The 19440-nt window shown below is 39.5% G+C and overlaps 1 protein-coding gene across 5 annotated transcripts in view; it reads left to right on the forward strand.

Moving 5' to 3' along the window:
- Nucleotides 1-19440, forward strand: part of TENM4 (teneurin transmembrane protein 4) — a 590588-nt gene that overhangs the window by 387161 nt on the left and 183987 nt on the right. For 3 of the 5 annotated variants that reach the window (XM_054270094.1, XM_054270096.1, XM_054270097.1), the window contains exon 7: nucleotides 2720-2955. In XM_054270094.1, coding sequence (XP_054126069.1) covers nucleotides 2720-2955 — 236 coding nt within the window. Of the gene's footprint in view, nucleotides 1-544; nucleotides 644-2719; nucleotides 2956-19440 lie in introns of all 5 variants that reach the window. The other 2 variants (XM_054270092.1, XM_054270093.1) reach the window with 1 other exon arrangement.

Here is a 19440-nt window from a genome sequence, read left to right on the forward strand (position 1 = left end):
AAATTAATCAAACTGGAAACTAAAAAGTCCTCAAATCCAAAAATGAAACTAAAGCAAAGGAGTGGCAGTTTTTTGCTGGAAATCCATGAGAAAGTTAAGTGCAAAAGTGCTACCGAGGTACTGGCCACAGTGGGATAGAGATACTATGCTGTCCCTTTTTAGAGTTACTGTAACACAGGTGCAGGAGTATAACCAGATTTCAGCTGGGCTGGATTGAAATCTGGTCCTTTGGATCCAGGAGTTTGGAAGGTTTCATGTGTCCCTGGCAATAAATAATGTGCATTGAACAAAGACATCCACTTTTTTGATACATGCACATGGGCGTGTGCTTGTATGTGTGTATATGCATATATATAGTGTATATATAAAGAAATGAACATTTTAAAAAGCTATATATGTATATGTGTAGCATCTTATACATATAAATATATGGTCCATCATTCTAATTCCATGCACAACTGCACTATAACCATTGTGGTTTTTAAGATCACACTTCATATATGCATGACTCACTGGCTTCATTCATGTTTCCATATGTATGTAGAAACATAGCAAAGCAGACATTCCTAGAGACATTGCAGGACAACCTCATTGAGATGGACATTCTCACCTCCTCCCGACATGACGGTGCTTACAATGATGGGTATGTGACACTTACGTGGTCTTCCTGTTTACTGTACAGTCATTATGATCTTTGCATGAAAGCATTTGGTCCCACCAGTGATGTTTAAGGGCAACACCATTGCTGACCTCTTCCGATATGGCTTTAAAAAATTAATTTCTGGGGCTTAGAGCATTGTGTCCTGTACATATTAATGGAAAACTCATTAATATGCTAGTGAGCCACTGCATGCCATTTGCTTTTTATCCCCTTATTGTTTTGAAACTCTTTTGATTTGTAAGAAGTACCTACAGCAATTTCAACTCCCATATTAACCAAAATTAATTTCATTTTCCTAAATATCTGAAACCTTTATTGTGCTGACAGCCTGATACTTCACTGTTTAACTGATATCTTCCACATACATTATCTGAAAAGTAAGTGTCTGCTAGTGGTGTATGTCAGCCAAGCCTTGGAGTTTGACTTTAACATTCTGGCACCTTTATGCAAATTTTGATCACATAACTTTTAAATTATAATGGACTTTTAACTTGATAGTTGGTGCCAAAACTGTTGAATCTTGTGTTGGCAGCTCATAATTTGGTAGCCATCATTCACACAAGAGCTTATTGGTGTACTTGAGCACTGCAGGTGCCTCTTTGCTCAGAACAGATACATCTCTATCTAAAGAAATACTTTTCAAAAAGGGGATAGTATCTGACTTATTGTAATTTTTTTTCTTTTTTGTGTAAAGCATTAGTAGAAATAAAAAATAAAGAATCTTTCTCTAATGCTCAGCAGTCATGCTTAGAGTACCAGTAGAACCATGGCTGCATTAATACAGACACCTATTTTGGAAAATTATATGTTGCATTTTCCGGCATGAATTGGTGGTTTTTCTGCACTGTGGTGTTTCTGCATGTGATGTTTCCCCCCGTCACTGCACAAGTAACTTCATGGGGAAAATAGAGTCACTTCTTCATCTGGTATTACCCACTGACTGACTCCCACGAATCCATGCTGATTGCATTTATTCTGGCTGCAAATCTGGCCCCATAAGCCGTGGCAGAATCTGCAAAGGGCACTGAGGCTGTTTCTCAGTCCTCATAAGCTCCATTTTTGTTTTACAGAAGCATGGTGGTAGATTAGTCCACTCCATTTCCCTGGTTTCATTCCCAGAATTTGAATGCCCTTAACAGCATGATGTCCCACCTAAATCAGATTTTTCATTTAGTATTCCCATGGACAGAAGTTCCACTGGGACGTTTCATTTCAGAAACTCATGGGCTTCAGTGTGTTCTTTCCATGCTGACTTCCATGAGTGTCACCCAAGGTGCTCATGGGCTGGCTCTCAGGCTGCGTTTGTCATAATGGGCAAAATATGGTGCCTCCCAATGTGTCACTGGACAGGAAATGCTGTTGCCTTTGACAGTAATTCACACTTTTTTAAAAGTAGCCTTCTATCCAAGGTGCACTGGACTGCTTTGTGGAAGCAGGGGCTTCTCCCCACTGGCAACACACAGGACTTTGATGCTTTTAGCCACGCCATTGTCTGACACTTAAATTTGCTGGATGGGGACAGTGTGAATATTCCCCTCTGTGACAATTTGGGTGCTATGGAATGGCTTAAGCTCCTTTTCCCCATCTCCATTCACTGATGCCACACAAAAAACGCTCTCATGCAGTGATCAATAAATTGATAAACGCCCTCCCTTCTTTAATCTGACCTCCGCTCCTCTTCAGCCTCCGTAGGGCATTTCTGTGGGAGTGCGAGCAGGCTCCCAGTTCTGCCTGTGCTACCAGTCTGTCGTAGCTGTGCTTGGGGTTTTCATCTCACTCTAACGCCAGCTCTTCCACAGAGGGGACTCCTGCCCTTGAAGAGTTCTCTGTGACATTGTTGGCACTTTGATTTTTTCGTTTGGTTTTGTTTTCTTTTACTCTATGTGACTTGCCTTTGATTTTTATTCTTCTCTTTTGTGCATGCCGTCCGTGTCTGTAGCCAGCATTGTGTGGAGCTGCTTTCCTCGTCCTGGCAGCAGTCGCCATTCTCCCACCCCACGCCTCCCTCAGCATCGATTTGTGTGAGGAGTCACTTGCTGTTGGTCTTTCTTCCCTCAGGCACTTCCTGTTCAAACCTGGAGGCACTTCTCCCCTTTTTTGTACAACGTCGCCGGGATATCCCCTGACGTCCAGCACTGTGTACTCGCCTCCCCCTAGGCCCCTTCCCAGAAGTACCTTTTCTAGGCCTGCCTTTAACCTGAAGAAACCCTATAAGTACTGTAACTGGAAATGTGCTGCTCTGAGTGCCATTGTCATCTCAGTCACGCTGGTGATCCTGCTGGCCTATTTCATAGGTAAGCTTGTTGCTGTTTGTTTTTCTTTTTTATTTCATTTCTCTACAAACCCTCCCATACTGCTAATGTTTGGGAAACAGAGGGTCAAGACTGTGGTACAAAGTGATGGGTAAATAAGGCATCTGTTGACTTGTTTGTGTTGCAGTGTTGTGGTAGGGAGCTTAACACCTGTCATGAAGCCAGAAGGGCTTAGTAAAACATGAGTCATATGAGGGAGTTGTACTCCCTTCAATATCATGGACTGTTTACATTCTGCAGGAAAAAGTGTACCTGGAATGAGGCAAAGACACCAGGGTTTCTCTAAGCATCCCATTAAAACAGGATGTCCCAGTCCCAGTCACATCCAAGTCCCTCAGTGCTGACTTTGGTGGGACAGGTCAGAACCAAGATTCTGGTACCCAAAAATGTGGTTTGATTCTATCATTTGGTGACACACCCATTTCAGTGACATTTAACTAATTATATTGGAGTTCACAGAGTGACCAGGAGGATGGAGGAGGACTGGGTTGAGATTGTGGTTCATCATGGCCTTTTTAGAGTAGGTGCTGCTAGTGAAATTTGCATCTTGGGTGGAAAAGCAGTGGATTTTTCTTTAACTGTGCATGATCTGAATTTCTTTGTTTTATGCAGCTTGTCAGTGTTCATTGCAAAAAAGCATTCTTTTTGTGTGTTGCAAAAGTAATTGAACTGCTAGAAGTGAAAACTGTATTTTTAAGCCTGTAAAGCTGGAATGTTACCATTACTTTTTCTTCAGTTCTGTTTGATATGTGTGTTATAAATGTCTTTAAAAAGTCCATTCCTAGACTTCTATGTTAAACTGTCTGTGGTGCAAACTCCAGTTGTCAGACACTTTTAGATGTGTTCATGGGAAAAAAAAGCCCATTTCTCATGGCTTAAATGAGTCTTTTTGATTTTGCTGTGACTTGCTGTACGCTAATGATCTATCAAAGGTTGTGGTTAGAATTACAAATCTTAGTCTGGATCGAAAGATTTTGCTTTCATTTTACATGAATATGATTAGCACCACCACAAAGGATTGCTTTTACTGTGTTCCTTTTATATACACTTCTTTAATGACTGATACTTTTCCACTTCTGCCTTGCATCATACGCTGGTCACTTTTATGTCTCCTGTAAGAGAAACAGGAATGATTAATTAACCAGCATTAAATCAGCAGCAGTTTGATGAAATATGCATTCAGTTTTCATCATTTGCTCTGTACATTTAGAGTCACCTTTCTCATTTGTCTGGTATTCTCCTTATGTCCTGAACATGGTTCCTTTGGACATAATCTCCATGTATCGGAGGAGAAAGGAGAATCATTTCAGCTCAGCATAGCAGTGCCAGTTCATTCTGGAGGAGGAGGAGGAGGTGTGTGCTGGTTGATAGATGTAGAGGAGTTTGGTTTGCTGCTTTCCAACTCAGAACCCTATCTCAGAGTTCACAAAAGATCACATGCCTGCTTAAAATCACAGTTAATGTTGTTAAAAGGAAGGTCCAGTGAGTGCCCTCCCATCTTTTTTATCCTCTCCATTGAAGTGATTTCCCTGGCATTTGCCAGACACGACGGATGGCTGGCAAGGTTCCAGAAATGCTGAGCAGGTTGAACCACTGTAATTAAGGGTCATAATTACTAATTTCTAAAGGAACTACCAATTATTAAAAATCAAATCCAACAGTTCAGTTCAGCATAAACATATTTAGCAAAGATTGCCTCTACCAGACCCAGTGTTCTGATCAACGAGAAAAAAAGGCAGATATTTAATTAGATTTTGATGAAAAATTGTGTTTAATTTCAAGTATAATCAATTATTAATTACTGTAATGAGTGATTCTGGTGGGGTTTACTAATTAACTCATTTAAAAATTATGAATAACCTTTTCATTTGTAATTATTTTTTACATCCTGTCAAGTTGCAGATGAGAATTGTATCACCTAACCCAAAAGAAAAGAAATGAATGAGACAGTCAAAATTTACTTTCACTAAGTTAAACTGAGGCATTTTGTATTTTGTATTTTGATATGAACTATGTAATTCTTAACAGGAACTTGTTTATTATTCCAAGTAACCTGGTCTGTTTGCAAACAAATTACTGTTTTTCCTTCAATTTTGGGCTTTCTTCCCCCTGCATTTTCTTACAGATAGTTTTTCTCATGTAAGCAGTAGCTTGCTCTTTTAAATGCCATGGGGACAGTCTGAGTGGTAAGGTATAACTTAGTCATGAGTAAAAGGTCTAATCTGTGTAACAGTCTGAGTATTGGGAACTTGACTGCTTTCCATCTGCTCTTGTTAGTGAAAATGGAAGTTATCTTTTAATGACCGTTTTCATCCTCCAAAGCAAACTGAGGTTATTGAGAAGATTCCCATTTAAGTGAATGGACTTTAGGTTGGGTCCCACTGCAGCAGCTTGGCATTTAATCTGATTTTTTGTACACTGGTTAGATAATGGAAATACTTCAGAGTGGTATATAGGCCTTCAGGATGTTCCTCACGGCATCAGGCTTGTCACAGTTTTCTGTTTACTTATTAAAAACTGCCCACTGCAGGCCTTGCCTGTGTGTAGAAGTGTGGAGCTAAAGACAAATTGAAGAGACTCTGCTACTTCCTGCGTAACAGACACTCAGGCACAACTGTGGTGGGTGCCCATCTAGGCTGGCAGGGCTTCATGGAAACAACAAGGCACTGGTCATTTCTGAAGGTTTTTGATGAAGCCAGTTTCTTTTTGAAATTCACCTGGAGAACTTGCTAAATCATTTGTTTGAGGCTAAAAGGCAGAGTTTCTATTATTTCATGGAAGTCTTTATGACATTTAGCAGCCTGAGGTTCATTTATCTTGCTGGGCTGTTTCTAAGTGAGGAGAGGAGACATAAATAGGTGTCCATGGCAGCTGAAGGGCTGCCGTCATGTGTCAACACTGTGATCAAGGGGAAGGTTTTGCAATGCTGAGTCACTGGTCTGGAGAGATAATGACAAAAAAATATAACAGAGTGTATTAAACACCAGAAGCTGATTTTCATTTGAATTAACCAGCTTTTGATTGACTTGTTGCCCCTTTTCAAAGAGTCAGACACCATACTAAGGCAGTGGTGACAGTGCCCATCAGTGGTTTGCACACACAGAGCTTATGCAAATCCCACGAGCTCCACAGAAGTTTGTCTCATGCCGTGAGAACACCAAGGAGAAAAGCAGGGGCACATCAGGGCTGCAACATTAAGGTGATGGAACCATTGAAATCTCTCCTTGAGCAGCTCAGAACTGCCCTGCAAATTTGCTATTCCAGGAGTTCCTGAAGAGATATGACTTTAAAATTGAATTCCCCATTTTAGGATTGTCCATTCAATGGACAGCTAGACAAGAAAAATTTTCCTGGCTTTTGCTGGGATTTGGTGAGGTCTGTATAGCATCATTGAGTTCTGCCTTGGAGGGCTAATTTCTAGCAAGATTCTAATGGCAGAGACAACCTCACAAGGAGTGTTGCTATTCTAATACTTTGCCAGCAGTTCCTGTACCTTATAGATACCAGACCTGCTAGCAGAGCATTGTAAAGAGTCTCTGACATTGCTATACTGCTTGGGAGGAAGTTTAGAAACAGAAAATACCTGTTTGATTGTCCAGATCTCCATGCCCAGCAGCTGTTTGGCTAGGTCTGTGGAACAGTTTCTGAATTAATTAGTGATGGAGAATGGATTCTGGCTGTTTAAACAGAAGTTATTATCCTCTCCCTGATGTAGATTCCAGACTAGATGGAAGTGCAATTTGATGGTGTTAGGCACTTGCAATTTTCCTATACTTAAGCATGTGCTGCGGTTGCATTGCATGAACAGCAAGAAAGATGGGCATTTGATTTAGATTAAAGCTAGGGCTGGAAAATATATTATGAAGCCAAAACAGTCATTCCTTTTTATTGGAGTCAGAGCTCTCTACTTTTCAGCTCTGTGTTCATTTGAAGTCTGTACAGATGCAGCTTCACTTGAAGAACAGTGTTGCTTGCTGCAGGCAAAATGCTTTGACAGTAAAAGTGTGCTAGGACTATGATGTGTTTTATGAAGCGTCTTTCTTTTTATTGTCTAAGAATCACCCCAAAAGCTAACTTTAGCTCTGTTTGTCCATGATTCTTTGATGCTATGGAGCAAACCCAATTTAAAGCAGCTCTCCAAAGCTCTTAGAAATCTAATTAGTTAGCAATGGATGTGTAGTGTACCAATTACCATGGTGTTTACATAGTAAGAGATCAATAGGGAAAGTTGCTAATGCTTAATTATTAAACTTGATCCATATCTATTAATCCTACATTTATACCTTGATATTAAGGTTATATATAAATGTAAAGCAATTTATTACCCTGCCAACAGGCTACTTTCACTTTCTGCTTTAATATTTATTTTCTGATCCCAGATTAAGTTCTATTTTGCTACTGTTGACATTTGTTCTTTTGATTTACAAGGATTTTAAATCAAATTCTTTGAATTTTTTCTATTTCCGTCTTGTCTTTGATAAAAGGCAGAAATGGGAGCTAAACAATCTGTTCTAGGAAGGCCTTTATGTTATGAAGTCAATCTGTTACCTCAAACAGAGCTTTGAGGTCCTTTTTTGGTTCCTTCACATCTTCACAAAATCACTGTGTTCTGTTCACTCAGTAACTGCAAACTCATTTACTTAATTTTACCCTTAATCAATAAAAGTGTCAGATCCAGTCTAAAAGGTGATTTAGTATTTCCAGTGATATATTTTGTGTATTGTAAATGTTTGTAAAACTACATTCCAGGACACTGGTTGAGTTGAGACACCATCACGAGCCAGCACTACATTTTTTTCCTGTGTAGTATAACTTGAATATGTGGGGTTTTGGGTTTTTTTTATTAAAGCTGGCTCTTATTGTACCAAATGCAGACAGACACTGGTGGGGCAAGAGGGTTAGTGCCTCCATCACTAAGCAGGACAGTTCAGATGACATTTAGCTCTTCCTTTCACATCACTGACATTTAGGAAATATGGGTCCTATTCTTCTCGTGCGCATGCTTCTCTTAAACTGCAGCAACTCCATTTCCTTCAGCACTGGTTCAAATGCAGTCACAGTCAGTGGCATTGGGCCCAGTGTTTGCAATGGAGCTGGAAAAATCTGCATGTATTTTTATAAATTCCTGCTTCTGGAAATTGACCTGACTGAAGATTAAGTATAAGTCATGACAGATCTTAACTCTTCAATCCAGTTTTGAATGATCTTTTTTTGTTGTTGTGTCACAAATTTTGCCCCTGTAGATTTCTCAGAAAGGCTAAAGCATGAAAATAGTCTCAATCCCATGGAGAGATGCCATCAGTTTAAGAGTCTTTCTGACTACTCAAAAATGTGTGGAGTTGCAGAAATCTTTTTGCATTTTTTGTTCTGTAGCAGAGAGATGGGAAGGTCACAGGACTCCGTGTTCACCTCAGTCACACTTCACTATGTTAGAGAAACAGCAAGGGCAGCTGCTGTGGGTACAGTTTATAAGAGGCTGGTGAGTAGCAGTGAGCTCAGGAAAGCTGCCTCAGGTAATCTGGCAGAATAAACTTTCCCTGGCCATTCCACAATGAAATAGTGACTCAAATGCTTCAGCCCCACCTCTTTACTAGCATTGCCCCACCTCCCTCTCAAAATGTATGCACACATGGAGAGTAATTATTGGAGAAAAGAGAAAGACACAAAATTAAATCAGAGAGTAGGTTTAGATAGACACTGGAGAGAAATTTTTTACTGTGAGAGTGGTGAAGCAGTGGCACGGGTTGCTGGAGATGTGGCTGCCCCATCCCTGAAAGAGGTCAAGGCCAAGTTGGATGGGGCTTTGAGCAACCTGGTCTAGTGGAAGGTGTCCCTGTCCCTGGCAGGGTGGTTGGAAACTTGATGGTTTTCTTTTCTTTAAGGTCCCTTCCAACCCAAAGCATTCTAGGATTCTGTGTAAATTAAAACTGCAGTGGGTTACATTCAGTCTTACATTTGTGCCTGTTTTGTTGTCTTTTGCTGCAGCTTTAAGTACATGGTGGTATGAATTATAATGTAGACCTTTTGTTTTCTATCATTTGCAAAGTCATCAAGAGCTCTTTGTATTATTAGGTGATCGTGTGCATCTTTTTTTTTACTTTGATTTTTCCAGTGTATGTTTGGATAGCAGCTACTCTTAGCTTTATAATTTAGAGCAAAGGAAGTACAAGTGATGTATCCGCTATTGTGCCTGAAAATAAAAGTGATAAAGGTACAAGATGCCACTTTACATTTATTCTTGTTAAGATCAATTCATTCAGATGGATATTAAAAACCTTGCCATAGAAACTCCATAAAAGAACATTCACTGTTTCAATCTAAATAAGATTTGTAACCTGAACTTTAAAGTGTTGTGATTAGAGAAATGATGGATAGGCATTTGAAAGAATCACAGAATCACTTAGGCTGGAAAAGACCTCTACGATCATTGTGTCCAACCTTCAATGGAACATGACAATGTCAAATTAACTACAGCAAAAAGTGCCAGGTCAAGTTGTTTCCTGAGCACTCCAGGCATGGTGACTACCAACACCTCCCTGGGCAGTCCATTTCATTGTTTAACAACCCTTTCCTTGAAGAAATTCTTCTCTTGTCCAGCCTGCACCTCCTCTGTCACAGCTTGAGACTGTGTCCTCTTGTCCTGTCACTTGCTGCCTGGGTAAAGAAGCTGACCCTCCCAAGCTCCTTTCAGGTGGCTGTAAAGAGCAATAAGACCCCCATTTGAGACTCCTTTTCTCCAGGATAAACACCCCAGCTCCCTCAGCCACTCTTCATAGGACTTACTCTCTAGACCCTTCACGGGCTTCCTTTCCCTTTTTGGACTCAAAGGAGAGACACTTCTTCAAGAAAGTATTACTGAAAAAGTGGAGCAGAAGATATTGCAGACCTGCTTATTTTGCCAGACTTGCCCAGTCTGTGGAAACTGGGAAGTACTAAAATGTAGTACTAAAATGTCATCCATGAGATGACAATATGTTCTGAACTTGGCGGCAAAATTTCTGCTTTGCAAAGTGGTTAGTACTGCTTCAGAGTCTACAGTGATAAAAATACTGGGATAGTTTACATCTTTTCTCGACTAATTCAGTGTTTATTTGAGGCAGGAAGAAGCCTAAGGATTCCCATAACTTTCATCTAAAACTGTTTTCTCAATTTTCAGTAAGTTAAAATCCATTAACTGTCACATCATGCAGACTGATCTCTTTGCACATCGAAGCCCAGCAAACCCCAGCTACTTACTCTACCTGTTTTACATAGGTAAGTCATATATGTCCTTCAGCTGGCTTCTTCCCAGCTTATATGTGTAAGCATCCCATTAGGTCTTTCTGGGTTATGAAAGTTACACTAGATATTGTTGTACAGCATTTTCTTGTTCTTACTCCTTAAGTCATTTGCTCTCTCTGCTTTCCAGTTGCCACTGTCCCATCTCATGGACATTTTTTGGTCCATTATCCAAAGTATGTAGGCTGACCATTGACACTGTTTGTTTGAATCATTCAGATTTAGTTACTGCCCTGCTCTTCTGTTTTTCTGTTCTGCCCTCATCATTGTATTTCTCACTTGAAGTATTGAGCTACATGTTTAGTGATCCATGATTTTATATTTACTTACATAACACTGATGCAAATGTTGAATAATTTCAGGCTAACTATCAGTTGTTCAACTTCACAGGAAATTCTAACATGTGATGATTATTCAACAGCAGTGATAATTTTAATGTCTTTCAGTTAGTTTTTAAAAACATGTATACATGTCTTTATACCCTTCAAAAATGCTTGTTTGTTTAATCACATCAAACTAAATCACATATCTTACTAACCTGTAATCTTGTCAAAGAAGGAGTAACTGTTTGTTAAGATCTGTTTTTCAGAAAAGCAATATGGTTGGCCTGAGATACCATACATTGACTTTCTTTGTTCTCTATCAGTTAAATCCTATGGTTTTTGTTATTTTGTCTGTAGTAGATATCAGACTACCCAAACCAAGTGACTTGCATCCCGTCCTTTTCCCTTCTTAAATATTTGTAGAGCATTAATCTTGTTCTAATTTCTTGGTAGCTGGTTCAGTATTAATCAGTGAGTCAGATTCTTCCTTCTTCTTTACTGGGTACGAGTTAAATGAGCCTGCAGATTTAAAAATGTTTGTCCTTAAATAGATGTACTTCAGTATAATTCCTGGTTACTAATGGACCAGAAAAAACTTATTTCCTGTGAAATTATTGCATTATTGTAGTTATTTTCAAAAGCTAGAACAAAATTTCTTACTGAATGCTTCAGTCTTTAATAAAACATTATTAGCAATTTCCCTATCTCCATCAATATTGCTGCTCATTTTGCTAGGTTTCAGTACACTTTAAAAAAAGTTCTATTGTTCTGTAGGTTTTTTTCAGGACATGTATTTTTTTCTTGATGTCCTCAGCTTCTTTTTGCCTCTCTCCCTGGCTTTAGATTTATATAGATTACTCTCTGTTCCCCTATTGTTCTGGCTTTTATATGTTACTTTTTTTTATTTCCGCTTATTGTTTTATTTTGACACTGATTGAATAGGTCCTTTTGTCAGAGTCTGATCCTCTTTCATCATTGTGGGATCACTGGAAGAATGACTTCCATTCAGAAGTAGACCACCAATATAACTGATTATTTAACCAGTTGAAAGTGCGTTGTGGCTATGCATCCAGCGGGTTCCATCTGATCTGGGAGTCTGCATCAGTGTGCCATGAAACCTCGCATTAGTTGGCCCTTTAGATGTCTGATCCTTCCTTAAAATTAAGAATCTTTAATACAAGGAGAGATTAATGTAATTCCATCTGGTTTTATTAAATGATCAGATACAGGCTCTCAACCCATAAGCTTTTATCAGTTGCTTTTAGTGAGGTTTTATAGTTGCTCTAAGCCCCCAGAAAAGAAAATAACAGCAGGCTGACTCCAGAAGTGCTGGCCTTGTCTTTATGACAGTGGCACAGATGTGCTGCTATAATCTTTATTTCACTACTTAGATTGACCTTTGCACACAGATGCTGAAAAAATCAGTTTTACGGATCTTTATATGTCTTGTAGAAGGAGTTCTCTTTGAGTCCATGTTTTTATTCCATACTAATTAGTGTGAAATAATGGAATTTAATTGCAGTTAAGTGGAGACAGAAAGAATTGTTTCCCGTAATGGGCTTTTTCAATGTTTTTAAATACCAAACGTTTTTGTGGGTAACTAGTCATAGAGTAATCTCAATTAGGAATGTCACTGGCAGTGAAAAATGCTCCTTGGTATTGTTTAGTGTTTATCTCCCATTGTTTTCTAGCATAAATTAAAAGATGGCTTCAAAGCCTGTTTTGCAGCCAGGTTATGCATTTCTTTTGAATGTGTGCAGCGATGTATTGTCAGAGGTTTTTACCTGTAGTTAAAATTGAGCTATGTAGTAGATAGACATCTTTATCAGGTGAGGTGTTGTTGTTAAGTGTACTGCTCAGGTAACATCCTGATGACCTGTAAAATAATGAACAGAATGTCCAGTCCACTCTTTTCCTCTTTGTCAAGATTTCAAGCCACTGTTTATGGTGAAACTTAAAAGTTCCGAAAGGACCACTTCCATACTTCCCTTTGAGATAGTGGGCTCTGGTGCTCTATAGACAGAGGTTGTTGAATCTTTGTGTTTCAATGCTAGCCTATAAACTCTCCCATCATCTCCAGCTTTTCCTATCTTCCTCTCCATTTGATTTTATCATACCTCAACTTCCAAGTGTGTCCCTGTTGCACTCAAAAGCTCTTGCCTAGGCAGATGATGACAACAGGATATGTTGGCTGTTTTCAAATATGGTAGCGTGTGAAACAGCAGCAGCATCTCACCTTGCTTGCCCAGTACAACTGCAGCATCACTTCATTGTGAAAAGAAACTCTTTAAAAAGCAAAGCAGAACCAGGCAATTGGCAGAAATGATAGTTATGCTTACCCTAAGTATTTCAAAAGAAAATCTAATTGGAGTATCAATGGAGAGAATCCGTTTCAATTATGGCAGAAATTATAATGAAATCAAGCATTAAAAGAGTTTCCAGAGGCTTTTGGTAAAAAAAAAAATCCTTCAATCTAAGCATAATGATGTTCCAAACAGCATTAATCTTGATGGTTAGTAAGAATTTATTGATTTTAGTATACCTTCCCCAGTCATATTGTATCATAGGCTACCCCAGGTTGTGGAACATATACATGGAACCATTCTACCTACCAGGTGCCCAACTGGTCCAGAAGGGATACATTTCTCTACTGTTAAACTCCTATGAGTATTCAGACCCAAACCAGCTATTAAGAATGATCTCTGGTCTTTGCCAGCTGAACAGTGCACAGGAATTTGGAAGGTACTGGCTGATGAGAGCCAGTGCCATGGGTAGAGTTCTTTCTAACAAATAAATATTACAGAATATCAAGTTATCCTGCTTAGTACTGTTTAATTCACTACTATCAACTTAGTCTTTGGGAATGCAGGGGCAAAGCAGTGTGTTGTGCCCCCGAGCAAGCACTTTCTTACATTTGTATTTAATGATAAACCAGAATTATCATGGCCTAAGTTATCACAAGGGAATGTCTGGGCATCTCCCTACAAGAAAGACATTGAGGTGCTGGATGGAACATGTCCAGAGGTAGACAACAGAGGTGGGGAAAGGATGGAGCACAAGTCTGATAAGAAGCAGCTGGGGGTGTTTAGCCTGAAGAAAATGAGGCTTGGGTGGACTTTATATCCTCTACAACTGCCTGAAAGGAGATTGTAGACAGGTGAGGGTTGGCCTCTTCTCCCAGGCAGCCAGTGACAGGACCAGGGGAAATGTCTGTAAGTTATACCAGGGGAGGTTTAGATTGGGTATTAGGGAAGGTTTCTTCATTGAAAGGGTTCAAGCAGTGGAAGAGGCTGCCCATGGTGAAATCACTGTGCTTGGAACTGTTCAAAAGGCACATGGGTGTGGTAGATGGAGATGTGAATGGTGAATGTGTCAGTGCTGGGTTAGTGGTTGGACTTGATGATCTTAGAGGTCTTTTCCAACTTTTATGATTCTGTGATTCTATAGCCTAAATAGATGTGAGAGCAGGCATCTGGATCCACCAGGTGATGTGGCACTCATTTAGGCAAAATTCTGCTTTTGGATCTACTGTTGTTCTCTATTTATATTGCAGAAGTACTGAAGTGATGGAGAATTGTGACACCTCTTTTTTTATTAGGTAGAATAAGCAATGGTGTGTACTTTATCACACTTCTGATCCACCCTGAGCTGGCTACCACAAAACTAGAAAATCTGAGTTCACACATGCTCAGTAGGGACCTAGTTAGAGTGCAGTAGCAAAATTGTCCGTGCCGAGTGTTCCTTCCCTTTCCAACCCCCTCCTACTGCTACCAAGCAGACTGCACATATGGCATCCCTAGAAAGCAATTGAATGTGCTACAATGCTGGAGTTGCCAGGGTTGAGTGGTAATTTCTGTGCAATTGTTCTGCTCAGCATTGGGCCAGTGGAAAAAAATAGCCTGTGATGAGGGAATTAAAGGCTATTACAGAGTACATATGCATACAGGGGCTGATGTAAAATCACAAAAGCAATCTTAATTCTGTTCTTTGCTCATTTTTGAGTGCTTGACTTGGCAAACTTCAGGGTTTTTTAGCAACTGTTTTTTTTAGGTAAAATTAAATATAAAGATGGCTGTGGGTCTTTCTAGAACACTGTGGGTTGCACTTGCTAGCACTTGCCTTAGTCTATGTGCTGGATTTAGTTCTAAGTCCAAGGGAACAAATCATCAGGTTGTGTTTTGTTATTGAGAGAGCTTTTTACACTGATCTGAACCTTTCATTTTGATTTATAGCATCTGAAAGTATTGTGCTGGATTTTGCTCATGGTCTCTGGACAGACACAAAAATTGTTGTGCTGTTAATTGTGCTCACTTTATCCACTTTCTCAGACTGTGCATTTGTATCCATTTGCCAAGCTTTTGTACAAAAAAAAAAAGGATTTTTCCCCCCCTTCAAAGAGTGTTTGTTTTTCTAGTACATGTAAAGAAAAACTAGAAAATAAACTAAAACATTCATAGCCTGCTTTAAACTTACCTGGGCTTTTGTCATCCAAAGCAGCTAAAACAACAAAATACTCCTGAACACTGGTACAGTTAAAATTTGTTCGTGTCTCTTCCAGCTGGCTCAAAGCTGACAGGATTCTGCTTTAGAGCTCAGTTTTGACAATGCTGATGAACACTCTGGCCCAGATCTACAAAATGTGTAAATTTGTTCTGAACTTTAAACACCTCCATCATTCTCTTGAAGTCACCAGATTTACTTAGGCTAAGTAAAGCTCAAGTTAAACCTGTGCTTTGGACATCAAGGGATTCTGAGATTACCATTTTGTTAATTTTTCTTATATCAACTAGCACAGCCCAACTGAGGCTCTGGTGCTTTTAGAATGCGCATAGTGACTAATAACACTAATGCAGTTTTCAGCTGATTTTAGGATTAAAACACAAGCAGTGGTCTCAAAGACATTTACTTGTCTTACTACAATAAAGTCATGTTCGTGTTCAGAAGGACAGATGAGCAGGCAGCCATCTGAGAGATCAGCTCACACATCAAATTCTACAGCAATATTTAGATCTTCATGCTTAAACTGGGATATTTGATTTAAACTGTGATCCCACCTCTGTTGTGTTGGGGTTTTAGAATAAGAGAGATATAGTTTGTGACTTCTGTGCAGCAAACTGTGGTTTTTAGTCTTTGGGAAATTATTGTATTATTTTTGGAAGATAGGTTTTCTGAAAGTTCTCTAGTTGAGATAACAAGGAAGGAAGCATGAGAGAGTTAATGGATTTACCTGTGTAAATGACACCATTTTTAATTAGTGCCTCACAGTTTATATGTGTGTAATGAATGGGCACTTGTAAAATTATACTGTCGACAACAGGCTAGCCCAGAATTTTTGTAAATGCAAAGCAGGATAAGAGGCCCTCTGATAGAGCTGCCTGTCCTCATTTCTCTAATTGAAGTGAATACCCCAGTGGGAAATCGATTATTTCTAATATTATATACACAAATTAAAACTCCATTTAGAGGTATAGTGGGACCATCTTATAATTGACTTTGATCTTGAAGAAATATCTCCATAATATTTATTTTAATACTGTCTCTGCCAAAAAGGATATCTAGAAAGCAAAATATTATTTTACTGAGAAAGGCCTGAGCATGTGTAACACCAATTCTACCAGAGCTTTGAGGGCTGAAATAAATTTCTTTGTTGCAGGTGGCTGCCTAATAGCAGCCAAATAGTGCTGAGGTCCATCTTTCCACTTCTTACTCTATTTGAAATTAGTGTAAATGGTAAAGGAAATTACCAAAGGTATTTAAGCAGTCATCTCCTCAGATAAGCTATGCCACTTTTATGTCTATACTTTCTATAGGTTAACACTTTAAAAATATCCTCCTTTAAAAAAGCATAAAAATACTTAAATATACCCATTTAAAACTGCATTTTCCCTTTCCTGCAAGAAATTACAAGCTACTGTAGCACTGGAGAGGCCAATGATCATCTATTAATGATTTGAATGGACAGGCAATCATTCAAAAGACTTTGATCCTCAGGGGCAATTAGGAAGACATTGAATAGGAAGTGCTGACTCTTTGCATTGAACAAACATTGAGTTTAACTGCTTCATTTTAAAACATGCCTTTCTAGTCACTTCCTTGAAGGTTTCAAAGAAATGTGGTGCTTCAGCTGGAAGCCTTTCTTCTTCCTTATTAAGAACAATTGGGAACTAAATTAAAATATAAAGTGTTCTCCAGAGAAGAAGCTGATTGTATTTGGTAGACCATCTGCTTCTATTGTGGAAATCATGGATACAGCTCTTCTTCAATCAGAAGGGGTCAAAGAATAGCTAGTGTCAAATCAAAGCAAGTAAATGTGTTTGTGGCAGGATTTCAGGTGTTTAGCGCAATGCTTTGTTTTCTCAAAAGGTAGTTTCCACCTTGCTGGCAAATTTTTAAAAGGTAGGAAGCTCTCTGTCACTTGTATTCCTCCTTTGCACGTGGTGATTCTGATTGAGGGAAGGAGAAGTGAATTATCTCCAAAAGAACCATTTTTGGTGCTTGCATAGTTTAAACGTGAAGCAATAGTCAGGCAGCAAGGTGGGATCCCAGGAATCGCTAGATGTATCCCATAGCATGTGTCAGAACTGAGCTGGCTGTGAAAGCACCTACATCATATTTTAGGACATTTGAGGTCCTAAAAAAGTCCCACAAACAAACACAGATACCTCTCTGTTTAATCAGCAAAATCCTTCCTCCTTTAACCCTGAGATGGGTGGATGCAAGTTGTCCAATTCTTAGATGAAGCAATCACATCCCAGCCCAACAAAGTGTCTTCAGCCCCAAACTATGAAGGAGGCTTGAAAACCCTTTTTTTTCATTGAAGGCAGACCATTAAGCAGTTAGGAGGGGAGGCAAATGGGGAATTTACAATAGTGAGTATTACCCTTAATGTCCCTCCTGATGCTTTTTTTATTTTTCTTAACTATTGTCTTGTGTCAAATAAATCAACAGGCAGGAAGCAGAGCCATGGGACCTCCCAGCTGCAGGCTTAGAGTCTTCACTTAAACAACATGTAATCAAGCTGCCTTTTGGGCTCCATTCCTTTGTGACCTGTTAATTTTACATTTCTAGCTGCACAGCAGCTCTAATCCATCTGGGTTGTGGAGAGCCTGGTATGCAGGATTCTCTGTTCCCACATGACTGCAGTCTTGTCCTGGTGTGCAAATTCACATTCATTCGGGCAAAAGATGATTTATGAAGTCAGGTTTTCCATTTCCTGAGTGAGAGTTTTAAGCCACAGATGGAAAGCATTTATGTATAGGAAATAATTTCAGACACTAGGAATGACACAGAGTGCTGTACAGAGTTTTTGGTCACAAGGCAACTGCTGAAATCCACACAAGAAGTGCCCTTGCAGAAATCCCCTTCCTCTTGCCCCATGGTGCCTGGCTGAGTGACCTGGGTATGTATGTGTAAAAGATGTGAATTCACGATACTACAAAACACTGGGATCTTCAGTCAAGATACTAGATCTCAATTCCAGATCTGTGAATGTGTTCTTGGGGTGTTAAATCACTACAACACTCAAAATGTCACCATACTCTTAGATGAACAACAGCTTGGATCTGTCTAGTCCAGGACTTGGCCATACAAACAAGTAGAGCAGATAGTATATGCTACACCCAGGTTTTGCCTTCTTCCTACACCAGGAGGGCCATAAAGCCACTTCAGCCCTTGACTGTCGTGTGTTCTGCCACAGAAGCCTTGGCCAGCACTGAAATGGAATAGCAGTGTAAGAGAAAAACAGTTTGATTTTTTTCTTTAATGTTTGTTTTACTGTTCCCATTCTTCCTAATCTTTGTTGATTTATTGAAGACTGACAAACCAGTGATTATTTCATGCTGAAAGGCTCCTTTTCATAACACTGGATGTCACAAAAATATGGTTTATTCTGCAACAGTCAATTCTACCACTTACACAAAAATCATATGATTTCAGTGTGGAGACAGTTATCCAGATAATTACAGTCAAGTTTCTTCCAGAGACAGGACTGAAAGCAATACATTTATTGAGTTAAAATTAACCCTGAGTAATTCGGTGGTGAGATTCAGCTTTTTCTCAATTAGGAGGAAAAAAGCAAAGCTCAGGTATCATTTTGGAGAGCATGTTATTGTAGCTCTAAGTATGAAGGTTAAAGAGGAATATGTAACCACCACATATCTTATGCTTGTTTCCACACAAAGAGGAGAGAGCACAAAAACAACCTGTAAAAATGTCTTCTCAATCACTGAGCTTCAGCTGGTTTTCCTATTCCAAATCCCTTATACTTTTTTGTTTAACTTATCTTTGCTCTATTCTAACCTTCTTTTTCTCAGTTTCTCTCATTCCATGTTTTTCTCACCTTCCTCCCCTTTCTCATTTTTATTCTTGTCCATTGTGGCATCAGTCCTTCTCATTTGTTCCTTCTCACACAGTGTTTTTCCATTTTCTCCTTTTCCCCATGCTGCACGGGGAGGCTTTGGAAAACCCTTCTCCTTCCATGGAGTGGCCTTTTGGCTTGTGTTGGCTTAGGCTTAGCTGTCAGCAGTGCAGTGAGGTGCTTGTAGAAACCAGTGGAGTAGCAAAGCCAAACTTCTCCATATGGAGCCCAGTGCCAGTACAGGTGAGCTGGGGAGGGTGGGGTGGCTGTGCAGAGGTGGGCTGTGAAGCTTTTCCAAAGCTTGTGCCCTCCCCTCTGTTATTTAAGCAATTATACTGACATATACGGGCATATATTCTTACATAAATATGGATTCAAAACCTGGAGTATTCTTAGTGCAAAGCAACTGGCTGAGGTTTTCAGATAAGAATCCCAAAGGACTTCTGTCTTGCCTTTATGCCCTTTACCACTGTGCTTGCTGTAAGTCCAGGCTCAGGTAGGGATCATTAA

This window comes from Melozone crissalis, unplaced genomic scaffold, assembly GCF_028551555.1.
Source record: "Melozone crissalis strain CALT ecotype California unplaced genomic scaffold, PUWL_Pcris_2 ptg000008l_1, whole genome shotgun sequence".
Taxonomy (NCBI): Eukaryota; Metazoa; Chordata; class Aves; order Passeriformes; family Passerellidae; genus Melozone; species Melozone crissalis.